Source organism: Coffea arabica, chromosome 1e (assembly GCF_036785885.1).
Source record: "Coffea arabica cultivar ET-39 chromosome 1e, Coffea Arabica ET-39 HiFi, whole genome shotgun sequence".
Classification (NCBI taxonomy): Eukaryota; Viridiplantae; Streptophyta; class Magnoliopsida; order Gentianales; family Rubiaceae; genus Coffea; species Coffea arabica.
The window spans coordinates 227,506-245,738 of NC_092311.1; the positions used below are offsets into that span (position 1 = coordinate 227,506).

Sequence of the window (18,233 nt, forward strand, 5' to 3'; positions counted from 1 at the left end):
TTTCAAATATTTACTTTATTACAAATATTTATTCTCAAATACAGATTTGTATTTAGTCTCAAATATTTAATTTTTGTTAAACACAAAACCTACCAGTTTTTCTTCCGTAGAAATATTAATATAACACTTTTTCAATTTTAGTTATAAATATTTATGTATTTAACATAAATTAAATGATTCAGGATAAAATATCCATAAAGAGCCAATACTTTACTTATGTAATAGATGAAAGCCATAAAAAATTAATATTTTATGAGGCCATTTATTTTTTAAAAAATATTTAATTTATATTAAATAGATAACCTACTGATTTTTTTTGCAAGAATATTACTGTAACACTTTTTAATTTTTAATTACAAATGTTAATATATTTATCATAAATTAAATATTTAAAAATAAAATATCTGTAAAGAGCCTATACTTTAAATAGAATATGCGTATTTGCCTATAAACTATACTATTTAAAGTAAGGAGTATAGTTTATTGATTTAAGTTAAGGAGTGTAGTTTATTGATTTAAGTAAGGAGCGTAGTTTATAGGCAAATACGCATAACTTATTTAAAGTATCGGCTCTTTACAGGTATTTTATTTTTAAATATTTAATTTATAATAAATATATAAATATTTTTAATTAAAAATGAAAGGTGTTACAATAATATTCTTGCAAAAAGAAAATTGATAGGTTATCTATTTAATATAAATTAAATTTTTTTTTAAAAAAAGAAAGAAATGGCCTATAAAATGTTAATTTTTTATGGCTTTCATCCATTACATGAGTAAAGTATTAGTTCTTTATGAGTATTTTATTCTGAATCATTTAATTTATGTTAAATACATAAATATTTGTAACTAAAATTAAAAAAATGTTATATTAATATTTCTACGGAAGAAAAACTGGTAGGTTTTGTATTTAACAAAAATTAAATATTTGAGAGTAAATACAAATCTGTATTTGAGAATAAATATTTGTGATAAAGTAAATGTTTGAAAGTAAAATACATGTAAAGAGTTGGTACTTTAAATAGGCAATACGTATTTGCCTATAAACTACGCTCGTTAAAGTTTATTAATTGTTAATTAATTTGTAATACTTTGCCATTCATTGGACATGCGGTACAAAGGACAAATCATGTACAAAATTCTAATTTCACTCTCTAAAATAATATTTTAATCATTTGGACTGAATTTGTAAAGAATTAGTAACCTCAGGGGAGGTCAGTGTAATTGTTCAAACCACAGGGGAGGTAAGTGTAAATGTCAGAAACCTCAGGGGAGGTTTCTGAAATTATCCCTTTTTTTTTTGGTCAAAATTAAATGAAAGGAGTTGGAAGGTGTTGAAATTGCTTGATTGTATTAGGTATATAGCAGGCGTCGTGGTGTGATTTTACTTTATTGTCCTGCTTCAGGGACGTTGGTTTATATGTCTACTTTCTTAGCGATGCATAGAGTCTCACTTGAGCGGCCCAAATATAGTGCTTTGTGCACTGGCGCTTGGCTCTTCATTTGATCGTGAGCCGGTTGTGACCAAATTGCTGAAATTCTGAATATAAAAGGAAGTTGAGTTTGTCCGTTCTCAAATCATTGGTATGCTTGAAACGTTGCTAAAGTGATAAGCTGCAATTTCCTCTATTTAGAAATAACAAATAATAAATGTTTGCTTCTATTTTAATAAATACATGCAATGAATCAAATTAACAATATTATGTTTATAAATGACAAGAAAGTTTTCTTACATATCTCATTGCACTAACAATTATGACTTTCTATTTAAAATCTCATTGGTAACAATTATGGCTTCCCATTTAAAAAGTGCTCATAAATCGACCATGATTGACTACGTGTATAATGCTCAAATGCATAAGGCATTATGTGAGTCTAATAGAGAGCATCACATATGCACTCAAAAATAATAGCAGCAATGGATTTTGAAAAACAAATAATAATAGATTCATATTTTAGAAAAAAAAATAAATGTAATTTTAATGAATTATTGATTTAATATTTGAAGGGAACCAACGGGTTAGGTAAGGTTTTCAAAAAAATTTATTATATTGTTGTTTTATTAAAATTATTAATTTGGCTTGTTAGCCCAAGTCGGAACCAGATAAATTATTATTTAATAGAAGTTACTAATTTATCAAATACTGATTTATAGAAGTTTTACTATATAAACGAAGTTACAAATGAGAGAATTGTAGTTTTTGTCTCAAATGTTGAAAGCATGAAAAGTTTTAATCCCAAAAATTTGGATGAGACAAATGTAGTTCCAAAATTTTCAATTTCTAAGTACATTTAATCTCATTGACTAATTTTTGCCAATTGCTATTAGAATTTATAATGTATCATTAGTGTCGGCAAGTAATTTTTTGAAAAAAAAAAATTTAAAATAAAAAAGAGGACTAATTACCCACTTGCTATGTAACCTAGATTTTTTTTTTTATCAATCAATTTTTTTATTATGGGATAAAGACTGTTACTCAATACATTAGCGTGTGAGTAATTAGTTATTTTTTTATTATGGATTATGGCTAACAATCCATTTTTTCTTGTTTTCAGTTTTTTTCTAGAAATTTAGTTGTTGTTGGCATATGATATAGGACACGTAGCAATTAGCAAAAATTAGTGAATAAGACTAAATGCATTTAGAAATTGAAACATTTGAGATAACATTTACTTTCATCCAAACTTTATGGATAAAAACCTCTCGTGCCTTAAATATTTAGAACCAAAATTACAATTCTCTCGTGTGTGTGTGTATATATATATAAACATATAGAATATGAGTATCACTGTGTGTGGAGTTAGATTAAAATAAAGCATTTTAGTCCCTCATAAATCTAAAATCTACTCGTTCGGTCAATCACATTTTTAATCGTATTTTTGCCCAAAATAGCGACAGACACATCACATGTTCAAATATTTTTTTATCCTGTTTTTATGAGTAACTCATGTGCAAATATCAAGTTTTTTAGTTAAAAAGAAGGGATAATTTCATAAAACCTCCCCTGAGATTTTTTATCAATTGCACTTGCCTCCCCTTAACATTTGGAAATATCACTAACCTCTCTTATTTGAGAAACTTAAGTAACTTGTTAGCCCAAATCAGAAAAAGGTGGATTAAAATACTAGTATCAAGAGAGAGAAAGAATTTTAATTGCAGAAATACCCTTTTTATTTCCTACAAAATGTTATTTTAATAAATGTTTAAGTAATTGGGTGGTCGGGATACAAAAGCGAGAAGTGTGGGGTGTTTGTGAAAATTGAAGAAGTATGTGAAATTTGTCATCCAAAAATTTGTACCGCTTTAAGAATGGTGATTCAACGCAGCTATTACCATTGTCATCCAAGAATGCGATTCAATGCAAAATGAGTAATGCATGACGAATTTAAATATCAACAAAACTAGAAGTAGTCAAAAGCTTTGTTTTGAAACTCGGATCGAACTGGTCGGTTCAACCGGTTGAACTGGGAATCGAGTAGGCATTCGGTCTGAGTTGTTTTAAAAAACCGTGAAACAAAAATTCGGTCAAACTTGGTCGAAAATCGGGTTTGACCGAAAACCGGAAGAATCCCTTCGAATAGGGTTATTTTTTTTTCACATTTTCTTTTTTTTACCTTTTTTTATTCTTTCTTTTAACTACTCTCAAATCTCTTCACATATCCTACGATAAATCTCTCTCAAACAACTCTAATGGAAGATCTAAGTTAAAAAAGGGATAAAACATTAAAAAAAAAAAGAAAGTAAAAAATTCACCTAGAATTTTATTATTTGATCCCTAGAGTACTAGAAAACTATTATTACACCTAGAAACATTTTAGAACGTATATCTATAGCCCTAAATTCTTGTAGTATTTTTCAAACAAGCCCTCCAATTTAGTTCTAAACTTGTTGAATATGCATTAATTTGTAAATTGCATAAATTGCTACTTAATTATACTACCTTATTTGTATTTTCTTGTAAAGTATTTTAGAAACATCAAACATACATTGAACATACATTTCTTAGTATTAATATCCTTTTAGAAAATTTACATAATATATTAATTTTTAAAATTAAATATAATTACAACATCATGATGACGTCGGGCCTGTTTGGAATCTGAGTTTTTTGGGAGTTTGTCTAAAACTTTACTATAGTGTACTGTAGAAGTTTTTGAAAAAATTTTGTAGAAATTTTTGTAAGTAGAACAATTTTGTAGAAGCTTTTGTAAGGTGAAATTTTTTTTCCTTTTCTCTTCCTCTTTCTTTTTCTTTTTCTTTCTTTCCTTTTTCTTTTCTTTCTTCTTCTTCTTCTTCTTCTTCCCCGTTACCTCCGCCACCCCCTCCCCCCGCCTTCTCCGCCTTTCCCCTCAACCCCGCCACCCCTCTCCCCCCGCCTTCTCCCTCAGCCCCGCGCACCCCCTCCCGCTCTGCCCCTCCTTCCCCCTCTGCCCCGCCACCGTTACCCCCGCCTTCTCCCTCAACCCCGCCACTCCCCTCCCCTCTTCCCCCTCTGCCCCGCCAACCCCCGTTACCCCCGCCACCACCTCTGCCCCTTCCCTCTTTGCCCCGCCACCTCCATAGCCATCAACAAGCCAGGGACGAAACGGTGGTGGTGGTCGACACCAGCGGTGGTGGTGGGTTGGGATGGGGGTGGAAGAAGAAAAAAAGGGAAGGGAATTTTTATTGTGTTGAATTTTTTTATTTTTATTTTTTGTGTTTTGGGTATTTTGAAGTGTGCAGGTAAAAAACTTTGAGAAGGTTTTTTGGGGTTCCTGTAGCAAAAGTTGTTAAAAAACATGTAGGTAAAAAACTTGTCCAAAAAACTAGCTTCCAAACAGGCCCGTCATCTGGTTCTTGGATGGGTTCGACCCTGACCCCTAACTTCGACCTAGTCGATGGTCGGTTTGAGTTTCAAAACATTGGTCAAAAGTAAATAAGAAGCTACAGCATATTTAGTGCAAAACCAAAATGCAACATCATATGATAAGTACTAGCTGTTGCAATCCAAACTTGCACAAAACACCATCTAAGTTTACTACTACAATTAGATGGTGAGGATTGCAAACTGCTAACATAGTTCCAAATGCATGTCCAAAAGTAATGAGTGGGCAGCAAATTTGAGATGACATCCACGAAGCACCACTCAACAAAGAGTTACATTGAGTTTTAGTAAGTAATATGATAAGAGTTAATAGTGCTATCATATGTAATAATTCGATCAGCTGGAAAAGGTAGCTTTCAAGATTACTCAGATCTCATGCTGAAACTATTGGTAAGGCTTTGACTGTCCATATTGGCAGCCGATTCAATGCTTATAGAGACTTGAGTCTGGGAATTCTAATTGGTATTAGTTGCAGAAACTGGTCGTGCACGCGCAAAAGCATTTCCCTTTCCTTTTTTGGAACTTTTAGCAGTAGAAGGACTAGCCATTTGAGAAGTTCTTCCTCTCTGGAAAACACAAAAGAAACTTATATCCTATGGCACAAGAATTTCAGTATAATTTGTATTGCTTTGTATCCCACTTACCTTTCTCTTGGAAGCACTTCCAGTAGCCTTGACATTCACTCGAACATTCACAGCAGTAACATTAGTTGGCGGAGTTTGATTACTTCCTTGACTTGAAACCACAACAGGAACATTTCCTTGTGCATGGTCCTAGGATGAATAAAATTCGAGAGATAGAAAAACTTAAAATGCCATAATCTTTACTTAAATGCAATATTGACCTCGCTTACCCAAAGCACAGATCCCGCTAAACTAGTGCTAGCAATGTCCTTTCCTAGTTTTGCCCTCCTAATACTACCCTATGATCAAAACACATAATAGTTTAGTTTCACGTTAAAAACTATGGTAATCTGTATAAATATTGTTCACTTTTAACCTGATTTCTAGAAGTAGAGCTACCATTCTTTGCATTCACAGGTGCTCCTTGGCATGTCCTTCTGTTATGACCAAATGCCTTACAGTTGGAACACTTGAAAGTAGTTGATCTCTTTGTCTGAGAAAAAGGAACACCTTTATCAGCTTCCCTTCTGCTATTTGTTCTTGGTCTACCCAGTGCTTTTCTAAGGGGTGGTGGTAAAACAGTTTTTGGAAGCACATCAGGCATAGACAACCATTGCTGAATATGTAGAACTGGATGGATCATTGAGGAGTAGGTCCTCAAGTACTGATCCTTTGAGAAAGCTTTCTCACAGTAGCTGTCAAGTGTCTCCTTCTTGTACATCACTCCTAATGCAGCATGCTTGGAATTCACCACAATCACAATAATGTCTATCAGCTAATTTGACTATACAAGTCTTATCAAAATTGCCTACTTCAAAAGTATCCTCACTAGCCATCATCAACTCACATCTTCATGACTTTTGTGTTATCATTCTTAACTTTTCAAACACATTTGGGGTTACAGTAGACGTGCATGTCAAGGACAAACAGATTGATTACAAGTTCACTCTTATGAACTTTGAACATTTCCTTCACAGATTGATCATCAATGATATCCATGCTACCTACAGCTTTTGGAATTCCACATCTCATGTGCAGCAATAGATTCACATTCCTAGGCATATCACTCAATGCCCGCTCAGCAACATCATTCAACAGTTGCATGTAAGAATATCTTTGAGGATCTGCATTGGAAATTCTAGTTTTGTTCCCCGTGTAGTGGACAATAATATCATGAGTAGCAAGAGTTCCCATCCTGTAATTTCAACATCAAGATATTGGTAATCAAGGACTAATACAGCATGACAAGACTAATCTGCAATCATACATAATTGTCAGATTATGGCGCGATTGGAAGCATTGCTGCTTATGTTACTCAGTGCAAATATTAAGGGTATAAGAGTCATTATGCAGCTGCTTATGTTAGAAATGGGTCCCAGTTCACAGCCAAGGGAGCTAAGTGATATTTTCAGAAGTTGAGGGGAGGCAAGTGCAACTAACAAAAACCTCAGTGAAGGTTTCTGGAATTATCCTAAAAAGAAAAGACGGTAAAGAGCCATACTAGATCATTTCTTCTAATTCCCACAATTGGAAAACTCGACGGCCACCAACTCTACCATCGCCACTCCATTTCCTCAACCAAGCCTACATAGCTACACCTCTCTCCAATCCCATTTCTCCAGCTTCCTACACCGTTCTACCCTTTCTTTTTCCCTTCCCCCATCGCCACCAAACTTTCCGCTGAAACTTTCTTTACCTTCTCTTCCTCCTCCTTTTGGGATTTTGGAGAAGAAGATGAGGGATGATGAAGAAAGTTTCAAGGAAGAAGATAAAGAAAGACGAAGATGATTTGTAAATGGAGATATGCCAGACTTGCCATTTCTACCCATTTTAAATTTTGATTGATAGATTGATATATCTAAAGTGGGTTTGTTTAGATTCTAAAAATTTATGGGAAATATTATGAATTTCATGAGATTTTTTTATAATCAAGGTTTTGTTTTTTCTTTTTTTTTAAACTCTCTTAGGTTTGTTTAACAAAGATTTAGACAATGGATGGAGGTGTTCTTCAATTTCATAAGGATTTTTGAATTTTTAACAGAGAGAGAGAATTTGATTAATTGTCAATTTTACGCCCACCCCCCCCCCCCCCTCTGCTCTCCTCTCAAAGAAAAGTACTACGTGCGCATGTCCTCCTCTCCTCTACTTTCTGCTCACCTGCCCCTTGCCTTTCTCTAAAACGTCTTAATCAGACCTTTTTCTTTCTTTTAAATTTCAATTTCGTTTGCTTGGCTGTTAGGATTTAAGGAGAAAGGAGAAATCAGCTCCCTAGCGCTGATAATAAAACACGGAGAATTTGTTATTCTTTTTCGTAATTTCCTTCACCGAATACAAAATCAGAATTGGCCTTGAATGACCATCTAAATATCTTTGGCAAAATCTTGGTTGACCTGATCTGATCTTGTAGACCTTATAGTCCAAATTTTATCACACCGTCAATTCTTGAGTTGGTGAGATAATGTAGAAAAATTGGAGCCACAGAGTTGACATAGACCGGATCCACCAAAGTGTTTGCCTCTAAACTACCATTTGTTTAGAGTAGCAGAACCTAATGTACCAAAGGCAAATCTAATTCCGAAGTAGTTGAAAGGAATAATAAGGGCAAGCCAAGGAGTTGACAAACATTTTAAGAACATCTTTGACAAATCCACATCCGCAGCCCAAATAGAGCTTTTACTATAGCCTCAAAACTTTTGACATCAGAGTTCTGCTTTACACAATGAATCTCGGAAGCTACTATCTCAGAAAACTTTTTATCCTGGAAAAGAATGCTATCAATGATTACTGTACAAATGTTGCTGCTGCATACAACCAGTTGGGTATTAAGAACTCTCGATCAAAAACCAAGGGGGAATAGATGCTGCCAAACAGACGCCAAACCAGAGTCCTTGTATTCAAACATTCAGGAGCTTTCTCGTACCATTCTCATCCTGCAAATGGGATTAATCAGTGGCTAAGTACAGTACCAAGCATTGATTCTCTAAAACACCCATGCTTATTGATGATCTATTACGGAGGATTTCAAATACTGAGATTTCATGAGAGACAAATTGATCCCAACGACAAAGGAAGGACAAGTCAATCAAAGTATGTGGATAGATTAGTACTCAGAAATGGTATGAAGAGGTCCAAACCAAACTCCCACATGAACGATTCTACAAAACCATCAAAACTAGAATCTCATCAAAGAACACTATGTTGTAAAACAAACTTGCATCTTTTTCTTTGTTACCTTTCAGTCCTAGAGGTAATTTTCTCTTACCATAACAACTGCAGCTTCAGAGATTAGAACTTCGTTCAGCAATGCTGTTTTAATATATTTTTGTGTGTGCCTGAGCATGTGCAAGCTCATGCAGTTTTAATATATTTTGTGTGTGCGTGAGCGTGTGCAAGCTCGTGCATAACGCACCCACACACCAAAACGAAAAAAATGTTGGTAAGCCAAATAAAAACCTCTGCATTTTTTCTTTAACTTATGAATTAAAACATCCATCCTGTAAATACCCCTAATCTGTAATAGGACAATTCCATTTTCCTGTCATACTTTTCCTACCTTTTCACTTATCTAAATTAGCAACAAAAACTAATGTATGACAAGTTATTCCATGTTTTGAAGTCAGTGCCAAGCATTGGTCATTTGCTACTTGTCTTCAATGTGGCACCCTGAATTCCACCTTGACTCAATTCTGAACAATTTCCTTTTTGAACTTTGATGGAAAAAAAACACTAGATTATCATCCATAGTAGTGTTGGGAGAAGTCTCAGCCTTTTTTGACCATGCACTAATATCCACTGCAATATCCCCATCCCCCATTCAAATTCACACTATTTACTGTGAAATGAGTAACAAAGAAAGGTAATAAATCTTTTTTTTTTGGATTGCTATGCACAGATGTTTCAACAGCAAAGCACCATCACTTCAAAATTTGAAAGTGCAAGGCGAAATGCAACTTTACTCAAATAAAGAAGCCTGAAAACAAACTCATGCAAAGAATAAAAACCAAGTGGAGGATTGAAGTATAACGTTAACCTGTACAATTTGTTAGCATCTCAGCTTATCATACAAAACATGCCAAATAATTCATATGTTGTTACTTTCAAACCAAGCAGAGAGACTGTCATAAGTATGACAAACAAAGCAGAGGTATGTCTATGCAGATTTATCAAAATTAAAGAGAATTTAAGATGTTTTAGCAACTTTGTAATGACCAAGTATATTAGGTTTGACTACCTGCTACTAAGCTGGTACAATAAATAAAAGATAAGCAAAGCAATATAGCAAACTCACGAAGTTTAAGCAAATTGGATACACTGTCAGTGTATATCAAATTTACTGTTTAGCAAAACCTGGATATAGATATCTTTGTCTCCAGCTCCCGGCTGCGACTTGAAACAAATTACATTTAGCAACCCCATGGTTACATATGAATCTTATATATTGTTGCATATCATGACAAGTTTTGAGACATTAGAGATCCATCCTAGGAGGCATTCTTAACTCCAACAAGCTTTGGGATTTGTGGACTGGGAATTTTTTTTTTTTTTTTTTTTTTTTGGGGAGGGGGGGTGCCAAGAGGAGAGGCAATCCTATCCTTTCTTATAGGAGAGAGATATTGTTGGCAGACAACCGTCTGCGCCATCAGTTTTGATAGGATATTATATATTATCTTTTGAATAATGTTTATTCCTAATTTAGCAACAACATGTCCTACAGGTACATGGCTGAAGTCACCATGGTTCCCAAAATGCCAACTTTACCCACCCAAGTTAGAAGCTTATTCAACACACTTCAGAGTACCCTTTCTTTTAAAGAATAATAGCATTATCCCTCCCTATTCAAGATTGCTTTGTCTCTTTTCTCACAATTTCCACCTCAAATCAAGCTGTTGCTTGTGTAATATCACCCGAACACCATCTGACCTACAGACCTAAACCCTCCCCAATGCACAAAAATACTTTCTGGATGTTGTCTATTTGAGACTGGGGAGGGGAAAAAATTACTGCTAGAGTAATTTACAATCCCGTTACTTGGCATAGATGATAAATTGAGATCAGGCAAGCACATATGAAAGGGCACATCAAGGAACCACTACTCCATGTGTAAGGTAACATGCCAAATTAGATGACAGCTATCCATTCTTCTTTAACTTTGATCTAAATCGGCCCATTCAACAGATGGATTCAACTCACTATCCTTATTTTCCCTAAATCTAACAAATGGATAGGCAAATCTTACACAGCTAAACCAACTGTCAAATTGCAAAATTATAAAAAAGGAATAACCAATTGGAATCAAAATGCCATCAATTATTATCACTTGAAATAGGATAGGGCAAGAAAGCAAATAGAAAGAGAATCCAAAAGACATAAATATATATTTGCTACTTAGCATTCTCAAATCAGTAACCATGTTAATTCAGCTGGGCATAAAATCATATGTCAAGCTCATGCAGTAATACAATTCTGAAGCTTGTCCATCATAAACACCACAATACTCTTGATATTGGTCAGTGGCTGAAGCTTCAAAAAAATCCCGGGCTTAATTTATTGGCTAGAAGTAAAGTCAACAAGGGCTAGACTATGGAAACTCCCGTAATAGAATTATACCGACGAGATTTCTGTCCACACTCCACTTACTTCATCAAGACATCTCAACCAATACATTTCTGATCCTACTTTACCGTCCTAGGTGCTTATTTAGCAGCTTCTTAGCGTAAATTTTTTCTGAAGTCCCCATTTCAAGTCCAGTCCCAGAACTCAAGGCCCGACAATTGTAAAGTGGTGAAGCGAAGAAATGTGGACCTTTATTGACATGCAAGACACAGTCTTCATCTTCTTTCATGTCTGCAAATACTCAATATCTTCTTTGATTGCTAAATATGAACAACATTAGTTTCCAAACTGACAAGAAAATCTTTCAACTTGTATGATTGTGTACAAGTGATAAACCCATTCAAAGTTCTCAAGATGACATCATCAAATTCCAAGCCTAACCACATTTTGGATTAAACTTCCGTTGCCTGATTTTCTTGTGCATCTTCCCGTTGCAAATAGAGTTTTATCTCATTCACAGGTATAACTTTATGCTCTTCCAAAATGGCGAGTTCAAATCAGGGGAAAATATGAAAAATCACAATCAAAACTGTTTAAAATATTTTCCAACAGTGTATAGCTCTAGAACAATTCCTAAATCCTGAAATTCAGTTAGTGAGTACTATACCTGTAAAACCAGCTCTTTCCTCATTTATCCAACCTGAAATCTGAGCCAAATCAGCCCTGACCCCCCTTCGTAAAACATTTTACGGATTGTCCATAATGATAGAAGAATCAAAGACTTTGTCAACATTTTTATTCATCTGCTTGAAATTCTAATGTTAAAATGATCTTGAGTTATTTTGAGTTCTTTAATTAAAAAAAAATGAGGATTGGTTTGGTTGGCAAGGGATCAGCACAACAAAAGTAGTCTGATTACCTGGGACAAACAGATTTCAGTGTTTGGTCTGCTTAATTGATAGTGGATAGAATATGATTCTTCAAATCTAAGAAATTAACATTCAACTACAGGGAAAATATCCCAATCCTCAGCTCAGGGAACTTAGTGAAAGCAAATGGCAGAGCATCAATGTCAGAGATGATCCTTTACCCATTGGCAATGGAACTCCCCTGTCACACATGTATCTATAACCCACACAAACAGTAATGGTGGCGAAGCAGAAGAAAATTGACATCCTGAAGGGTGCGGTTCTACCTTCACTCCATGGTCTTCACACACACACAGAGTCGAAGACTACCAATGCATTCCAATTAAAAATCAACCAAGCTTAGAGTAACTATTATGCCGGGGGCTGCGGTGACAATAGTTGTAGAGGCCTTTACTCTGAGTGTTGTTTTCTAAAACAACTGTCCACAAACTGGTAGCAGAGAGCACCAACTCATTCATTTGCTTATTGCCATACTAAGCGTTTGATGTATTCTTGAATTGGTGATAAAGCTTACAGATTTATTTTGTTCAAATGTAGACTTCAATAAAGAAACAATACTACTATTCACCAGGATTCCTGATGCACTTAATTTCTTTTTTCTACTCGTAAAGAAAAAATTTGCATTATTTCATTTTGTCTTCATCACACAGCAATTGATGGAAGAAATAGAAAATTTCTAGGACTTTTAAAATTCCAATGCCTTTTGGCATCAATTTTCTAAGCTCTGAAAGTTCTTGGAATGCTAAAGCTTTCAATATGCGAGGCTTCAAAATCACCAAAAGTTGTTAATTATTAAGATCCACGTTCTTACTATCAGTTTCTAACATATTTTTCAATTTGCTTTTGAAAATCTCATACAACATTTTCTTTAAAGAAGAAAAGTTGAAACTAAAATCCTAAGATTCTAATTCCTATCACCCCATATGTCCTGGGATTTCCCATGCCTGGAAAAAGAACCCTTCAAATACAATATGGCCTGATTGTTTTGGGTTCACCAAATACATTGTCACTGTTCCCTTGCAAAACTCTTCCCTTACAAAACCTATTCATACCCTATAGGTTGCATATGGGAGTATTAGGCCTTATTCCAAATTGACTTTGCAGAGCTAAATTTATCTTATCATTTTGAAAAGATATTTTATTGTGTTGTGAAATGCTTTCCATATTTTAAATGTATTTTTTTGGGTCCAAAAAAAGCTGATTAGAAGCAGATCTTATGTTGCTTTTGTATTCCGACTATGGGCTACTTTTTGTGCCTCTTAAGATAATTACCACGTAAAGGCCAGAAAACATATTTTGCCATATGCCTTTCCCTCTTCATCTATTGTCATCCCACTTTCAAATGTGTAGGCTTCTCTTCCCTCTACCATGAGTAAAGCAATTAGCTACATCTAAAGATTGTTTAATTAGCACACAAGCCCATGTATGCCAGATATAAGGGTAATTTGGTCATTAATTAGTCAAAATCAGATTTTGCCTTTTTTTTATATAAAATTCATGCATTCCTAGTTTAACAGCAAACAAGAACACGAGAGTTATTATGAGAAATTGGATTTTCAAGAATCAGTTCTGTAAAATCAGCAGCAGTTGAGAAAACCTCTTACTCTCACTAAATAATTCAATCTGTTCAAAATAAGAGGACACAGACACAAAGATGCCAAAAAATGAGACCTTTACATTTTTGCCTGCAAATTTGTATATTAAGACGCCAAAAATTGACTCCATTACATTTATGCCTGCAAATTTTCTACTAAGTGTATCACATCGTGTAATCACATACCAGTGACACTAAATTCTCTACCTAATTCATGTGAAGGTTAGAGAGAATATCCACAAATCTCACAGGTTAAAATCAATCAGACCACCTAGAAGACCATTGGTTCCACTGACAACTTACATCTTTGTTGGGGAGAGTTTTGTTCAAGCATTGCTTCAGTTGAGAAGTCTCAGCAGTAGCAGTAGACTCCATGATTAAGCCATGGTTTTGACCACCCTACATAAAGATATGAGAACCATGACTCAATGAAAATAGTATATGTAGAAGTTGCACACATGGTGCATCCAACAAACTGCTAGAAGTTTGTAATATTTATGCCACGTCAACTTGCAGATGCATTTACCAATAAAGGTGCTACATTAGAAATTTCACAAAAACACCCCCAAAAATTCATCCAAACTAACCCAAGATTCCCATAGCATAGGTGATTGTCTTGCTAATAGTTGGCTGCTTCATCTTCTCCTCTTTATTTAGCTTCATCAAGAATACAGCAGAAAGTTCTATACTTTTTTCCAATCCTTTAGTTTGCATCTCCTTTGACACATACATTATCTAAAAAATTAACCCAAAAAAGACCAGAAGAAAAAAAGAACTCAAATGACCTCCAAATGTCTCAAAATATGCAGCTCAAGAGCAAAGAGAATTCTCTCAAACAATTGCTGCATCAGCATCATGCGGAAGTTGATGCCATATTGTCCGGAATATCAAAACTGTCTCCCTTAACTTATCACTTCTATGAACTTCATACCAATCAGGAAGTTGTCTCCCGGTGCTTCATAATTCTTTTTCATGTGAGCTAATACTACAGCTTGTGCATAGTAAGTAGTTACTTTTCTGAGTTTCAAGAATTATCTAATTAATAACGATAAATGTCTTCTGTAAGATACCAAGTCCACAGAGTCAAAACTAAGACAAACTAAGTCTTTTCATAAATGGCATTCTCAGACCATCTTGAAGCAGCTGGAAGAATAGATCACATCCAAAGAATTATGCACCTAGAAGCTAAAAGGGAAGCACGAATAGTATATTGACAGAACACAAGTGAGCGAAGGATAACTTACCCCATGTAAATGTGCATCATCTTTACAATCTTCAAATAAAGATGAATAATAAGCAGGATCATAGATGGAGCCTCCTAAAACATCATCAGAGCCAGAAGGATGTCTATCTATAGAAGGGGTTGCCGGATTGAGGAAACTGTTTCTCAAATCAGCATCTGCTTCTCGAGGAACTGAAGTCTCTAAATAAGAAACACCAAGTCTATACATCTGAATCCATAAGAATGAAGAAGATAACCTCACAAAAAACCCAATAATCTGCATGGACAGAGTGAGTTTAACCGAGAATATAACAAAAGTCCCATATATATCCGATGAAATGTGCCTGCACATACCACAAAATGGTTTTATTCAAAAAAGTGCTAGACATTCATGTCTTAGTTTTCTGCAAAAAGAGAGAGCATAGAAAGAAATAAAAAATAATAGGATAGGAGTAAGACATGAGAATGACAAAAGGGTAACCCAAGCAAAGTAACTCTGTAAATCCTAAACAAGGACATTCAACAAAAAAACCCATCATGCACTCAAAGTAAGACCAAGGATGATAACTGCACTAATATCCAGGCTCAGGCAGAAACTTGCAGAATAAGCAAACAAAGTCGACCTGACTATAGAGGTGCAGTAAAAATAATTAAATTATATCAGTAGACACTTAAATTACAACCTATCCTCATACTACCTTCTGACGTAAAATAAATATATCGCTTATATTTCAAGAAGTAATTTTTAGTTATGGATAGCATAGAAGATCAACTAAGTATTTAGGTCAACATAGACACCATTTATGAACCACTTCACAAGGCAATCAGTAAACAGAAAACCACCAAGCAATCACTTAATAGGAAAATGTATAAACCAGAAACAGTTTGATAACAATGAGAAGAGAAAAAAAATTTTGAGTCGCATTTCCGGAGCATTATAAAGCCTTAGAATCATTTGGCTCTTCTAACCAGTAAATTTAGTTGTGACAAATACATTGCCTGCACTATAATTTTTATATCCATGCTTAATCTAAGGGAAACTGAGTCACAGCATTCATTATTTAAGATTTAAAAAAAAAAAGGTAATCACAGCATTCATTATTTAAGATTTAAAAAAAAAGGTAATCAAAACATTTTTATCTCCTCTCCCTATTCAATCCAGAAACATGTCTAGACATACCAGGCTTTAGTCTTGCAGTTCCAACTCGCTGAAATTTCAACCAACAAATAAGAATTTATTGACATTTATCGTTCACAGAGTAAGATAGCCAATAAACCCATTAATAAGTCCGAGGAATCGTTTACCAAATCAAGACTAATTTGGTACAAAATTCACATTCACTTGATACCAAATTCCAAAATCTACAAACTTCTGGAATTATAGAAACGAAAACAAGAGCCACTGTCTGCGCTTCAGCATTGACTCGCAATCTCTATAAGAAGAATTCCTTGCTTTACATCAAAGTAATACTTGTGATCTATGAGTGTTACATAGCATTAGCATCTAACAACTAATAACAGATAGCATGAGCCACATTATCTAATCAAATGATTTGCCTAAATTGAACACATTAAGAGATTCACAAATAAGAGTGTCACATAGCTCATATGTTCAACATGTTGGCAATATAAGTTGGTCAAAAATGTATGCATGATCATAATTATAATAGATCAAGTTTGCTGAATATCGGAATTCAGAAAATGAAAATTCAGAAAACAAAATGAAAAAAATGAAGGTAAGGAACTCAAACAAGCTATTATTATGATAAGAAAGGAGATTTTTTTTTGTTTTTTTTGTGGGGGGGGGGGGGGGGGGGGGGGAACCAGATAAATGGGAAAAGATGGAAAAAAGGAGAGAAAAGGACCAGATTTCACGGGCAAAGAGAATGAACCAGGTGATGTCAAGCAAAATGGAACAGAAAAGAAGCACGGCATATGTTCTCCCAAGGCTCTGACTGCTACTCTCAATGGCAACCAGGGCGAACAAGGCAATTCCCAAATCGATCAGCAAGACTCCGTTGTAGAGTGCCCCGAGTGAGCCAATCAATGAGCAACCAATCTGACAGACAGCTAAACACTGAGCATCGATATTATTCTTCTCTAATGAGCAATAGCAGCAGTAAATTTGTTACTATCATCTATCCGTCCAAGAAATCGAACAATTCATATGTGACATTAATCGTATACACTATGCATACATATATACACACACATTATTGGAGAGAACATTACACATACATGTAAATGTTGCTAGCGAGGGTCAATACAAACATACATAACAGTCTCTCATAACATGAGATGAAAGAATACGCAAGGAAAATCAATTGAATTCAAGGTCGATAATCTGAGAACAGTTAGTTTAGAAGAGAAGTTTACATACTTGAATGTAGATGAGAATAACAGCGGAAGACTGAATCTTATCATAATCGCGAAGCCACGTCTGTATCTGAGTTCTCAATGCAGGGCAACAACAAAGCATCATAAATTCTGGACTCCAAAGGCAATCGGCCCCCCTCTCCAGCACCGGATTTCCCTATTTATGGAAAAGCTCGTCTATTGGATGGGGTTTGATTCAAACGGGCAAGGCCGCGGGCGGACAGGCCAAACAGAATCGAACCAACAGGAAAACCCTGTCCTGCCTTCCTTTCTCTTCCCTGGATGGAGGTGAAGGGCGGAGGGATAATGGATATGGTAGGCGGTAGATAATAGAAAGTGATTGATGATTGGATTAAGCGCGGGAAAAGGGAACAGTAGAACTAGGACACAGGCATAGGCATATGCATAAGCAGAGGCGGCCTACATTGAAACGAATTTGCCTTTTTCAAATTTGAAAGAAACGGATGAATCTTCTTCTGAATCCTTTTCTCTCATAACATCGCCGGCCGGCGGCGTTTTTTTCCAGTCGCAGCAAAACTACTTCGTTTAAGTCAGTTTGACGGCTAACAGAACCAACAAATCAGTTCAATTAGAGAAACAACTCTCTCTCTCTCTCGCTCGCTGCATCTTCTGTGCAGTCTCTCACAACATTTTCCTCTTTCTTTTTTTGGCTCTTTTCCTCGTTCTGTTTCTCTCTCTCTTTTTTGCCCCTTTTTCTTTTAAAAGCTGCGTAACCTTTCTTTTGCATAAATTCAGGGGATCGAAGATCGATCCCTTGCTTGTGCATCGACCCTTCGAGTTTCTTATAGTATAAATGTTTTGCAAGTTGCAACTCTTAACAAGAATTAATCTGTCAAATAAAAAAAAAATTATCTAACAAATGGCCTAATTTCAAAATTGAATTTAATGCATAAAATTAATCTGTCAAAAAAAAGAAGAGACAATAATATTTTTGTGCTGATGTGCTATGCATATTTTTTTTTATTTTATTGGATCTTTGTCCAAATACTATATATCTATGTATATATATGTGTGTGTGCGCGCGCGCGTGTATCAATTATAAAACTATCA

General features: G+C 35.0%; 1 protein-coding gene across 3 annotated transcripts; it reads right to left on the minus strand.

The window, feature by feature from the left end:
* Nucleotides 1–8,125: 8,125 nt before the first annotated feature.
* LOC113697040 (uncharacterized) lies at nucleotides 8,126–17,996 on the minus strand. Of its 3 annotated transcripts, none has more exons than XM_027216467.2 (5): nucleotides 17,167–17,990; nucleotides 16,652–16,863; nucleotides 14,809–15,130; nucleotides 13,868–13,963; nucleotides 8,126–8,418 (listed from the first exon to the last, which is right to left on the minus strand). In XM_027216467.2, exons 1-5 carry the CDS (start codon nucleotides 17,266–17,268, stop codon nucleotides 8,383–8,385), a joined length of 768 nt encoding a protein of 255 aa, XP_027072268.1. In that variant the 5' UTR covers nucleotides 17,269–17,990; the 3' UTR covers nucleotides 8,126–8,382. The 3 variants fall into 3 exon arrangements, with proteins under 3 accessions (XP_027072268.1, XP_027072276.1, XP_027072285.1); XM_027216475.2 differs by having other exon boundaries at nucleotides 16,652–16,845; nucleotides 17,167–17,981; XM_027216484.2 differs by lacking the exon at nucleotides 13,868–13,963 and having other exon boundaries at nucleotides 17,167–17,996.
* Nucleotides 17,997–18,233: the final 237 nt, after the last annotated feature.

Bases quoted from the DNA above. Each gene is read 5' to 3' on its own strand.
- LOC113697040 (XM_027216467.2), bottom strand. From the start codon at position 17,268: ATGATGCTTTGTTGTTGCCCTGCATTGAGAACTCAGATACAGACGTGG. The intron at 15,131-16,651 runs GTCCTTTTCTCT...TGGTATGTGCAG, and splicing joins CTCTTTGCCCGTGAAATCTG to GCACATTTCATCGGATATAT. The intron at 13,964-14,808 runs GTAAGTTATCCT...ATCTTTATGTAG, and splicing joins ATGATGCACATTTACATGGG to GGTGGTCAAAACCATGGCTT.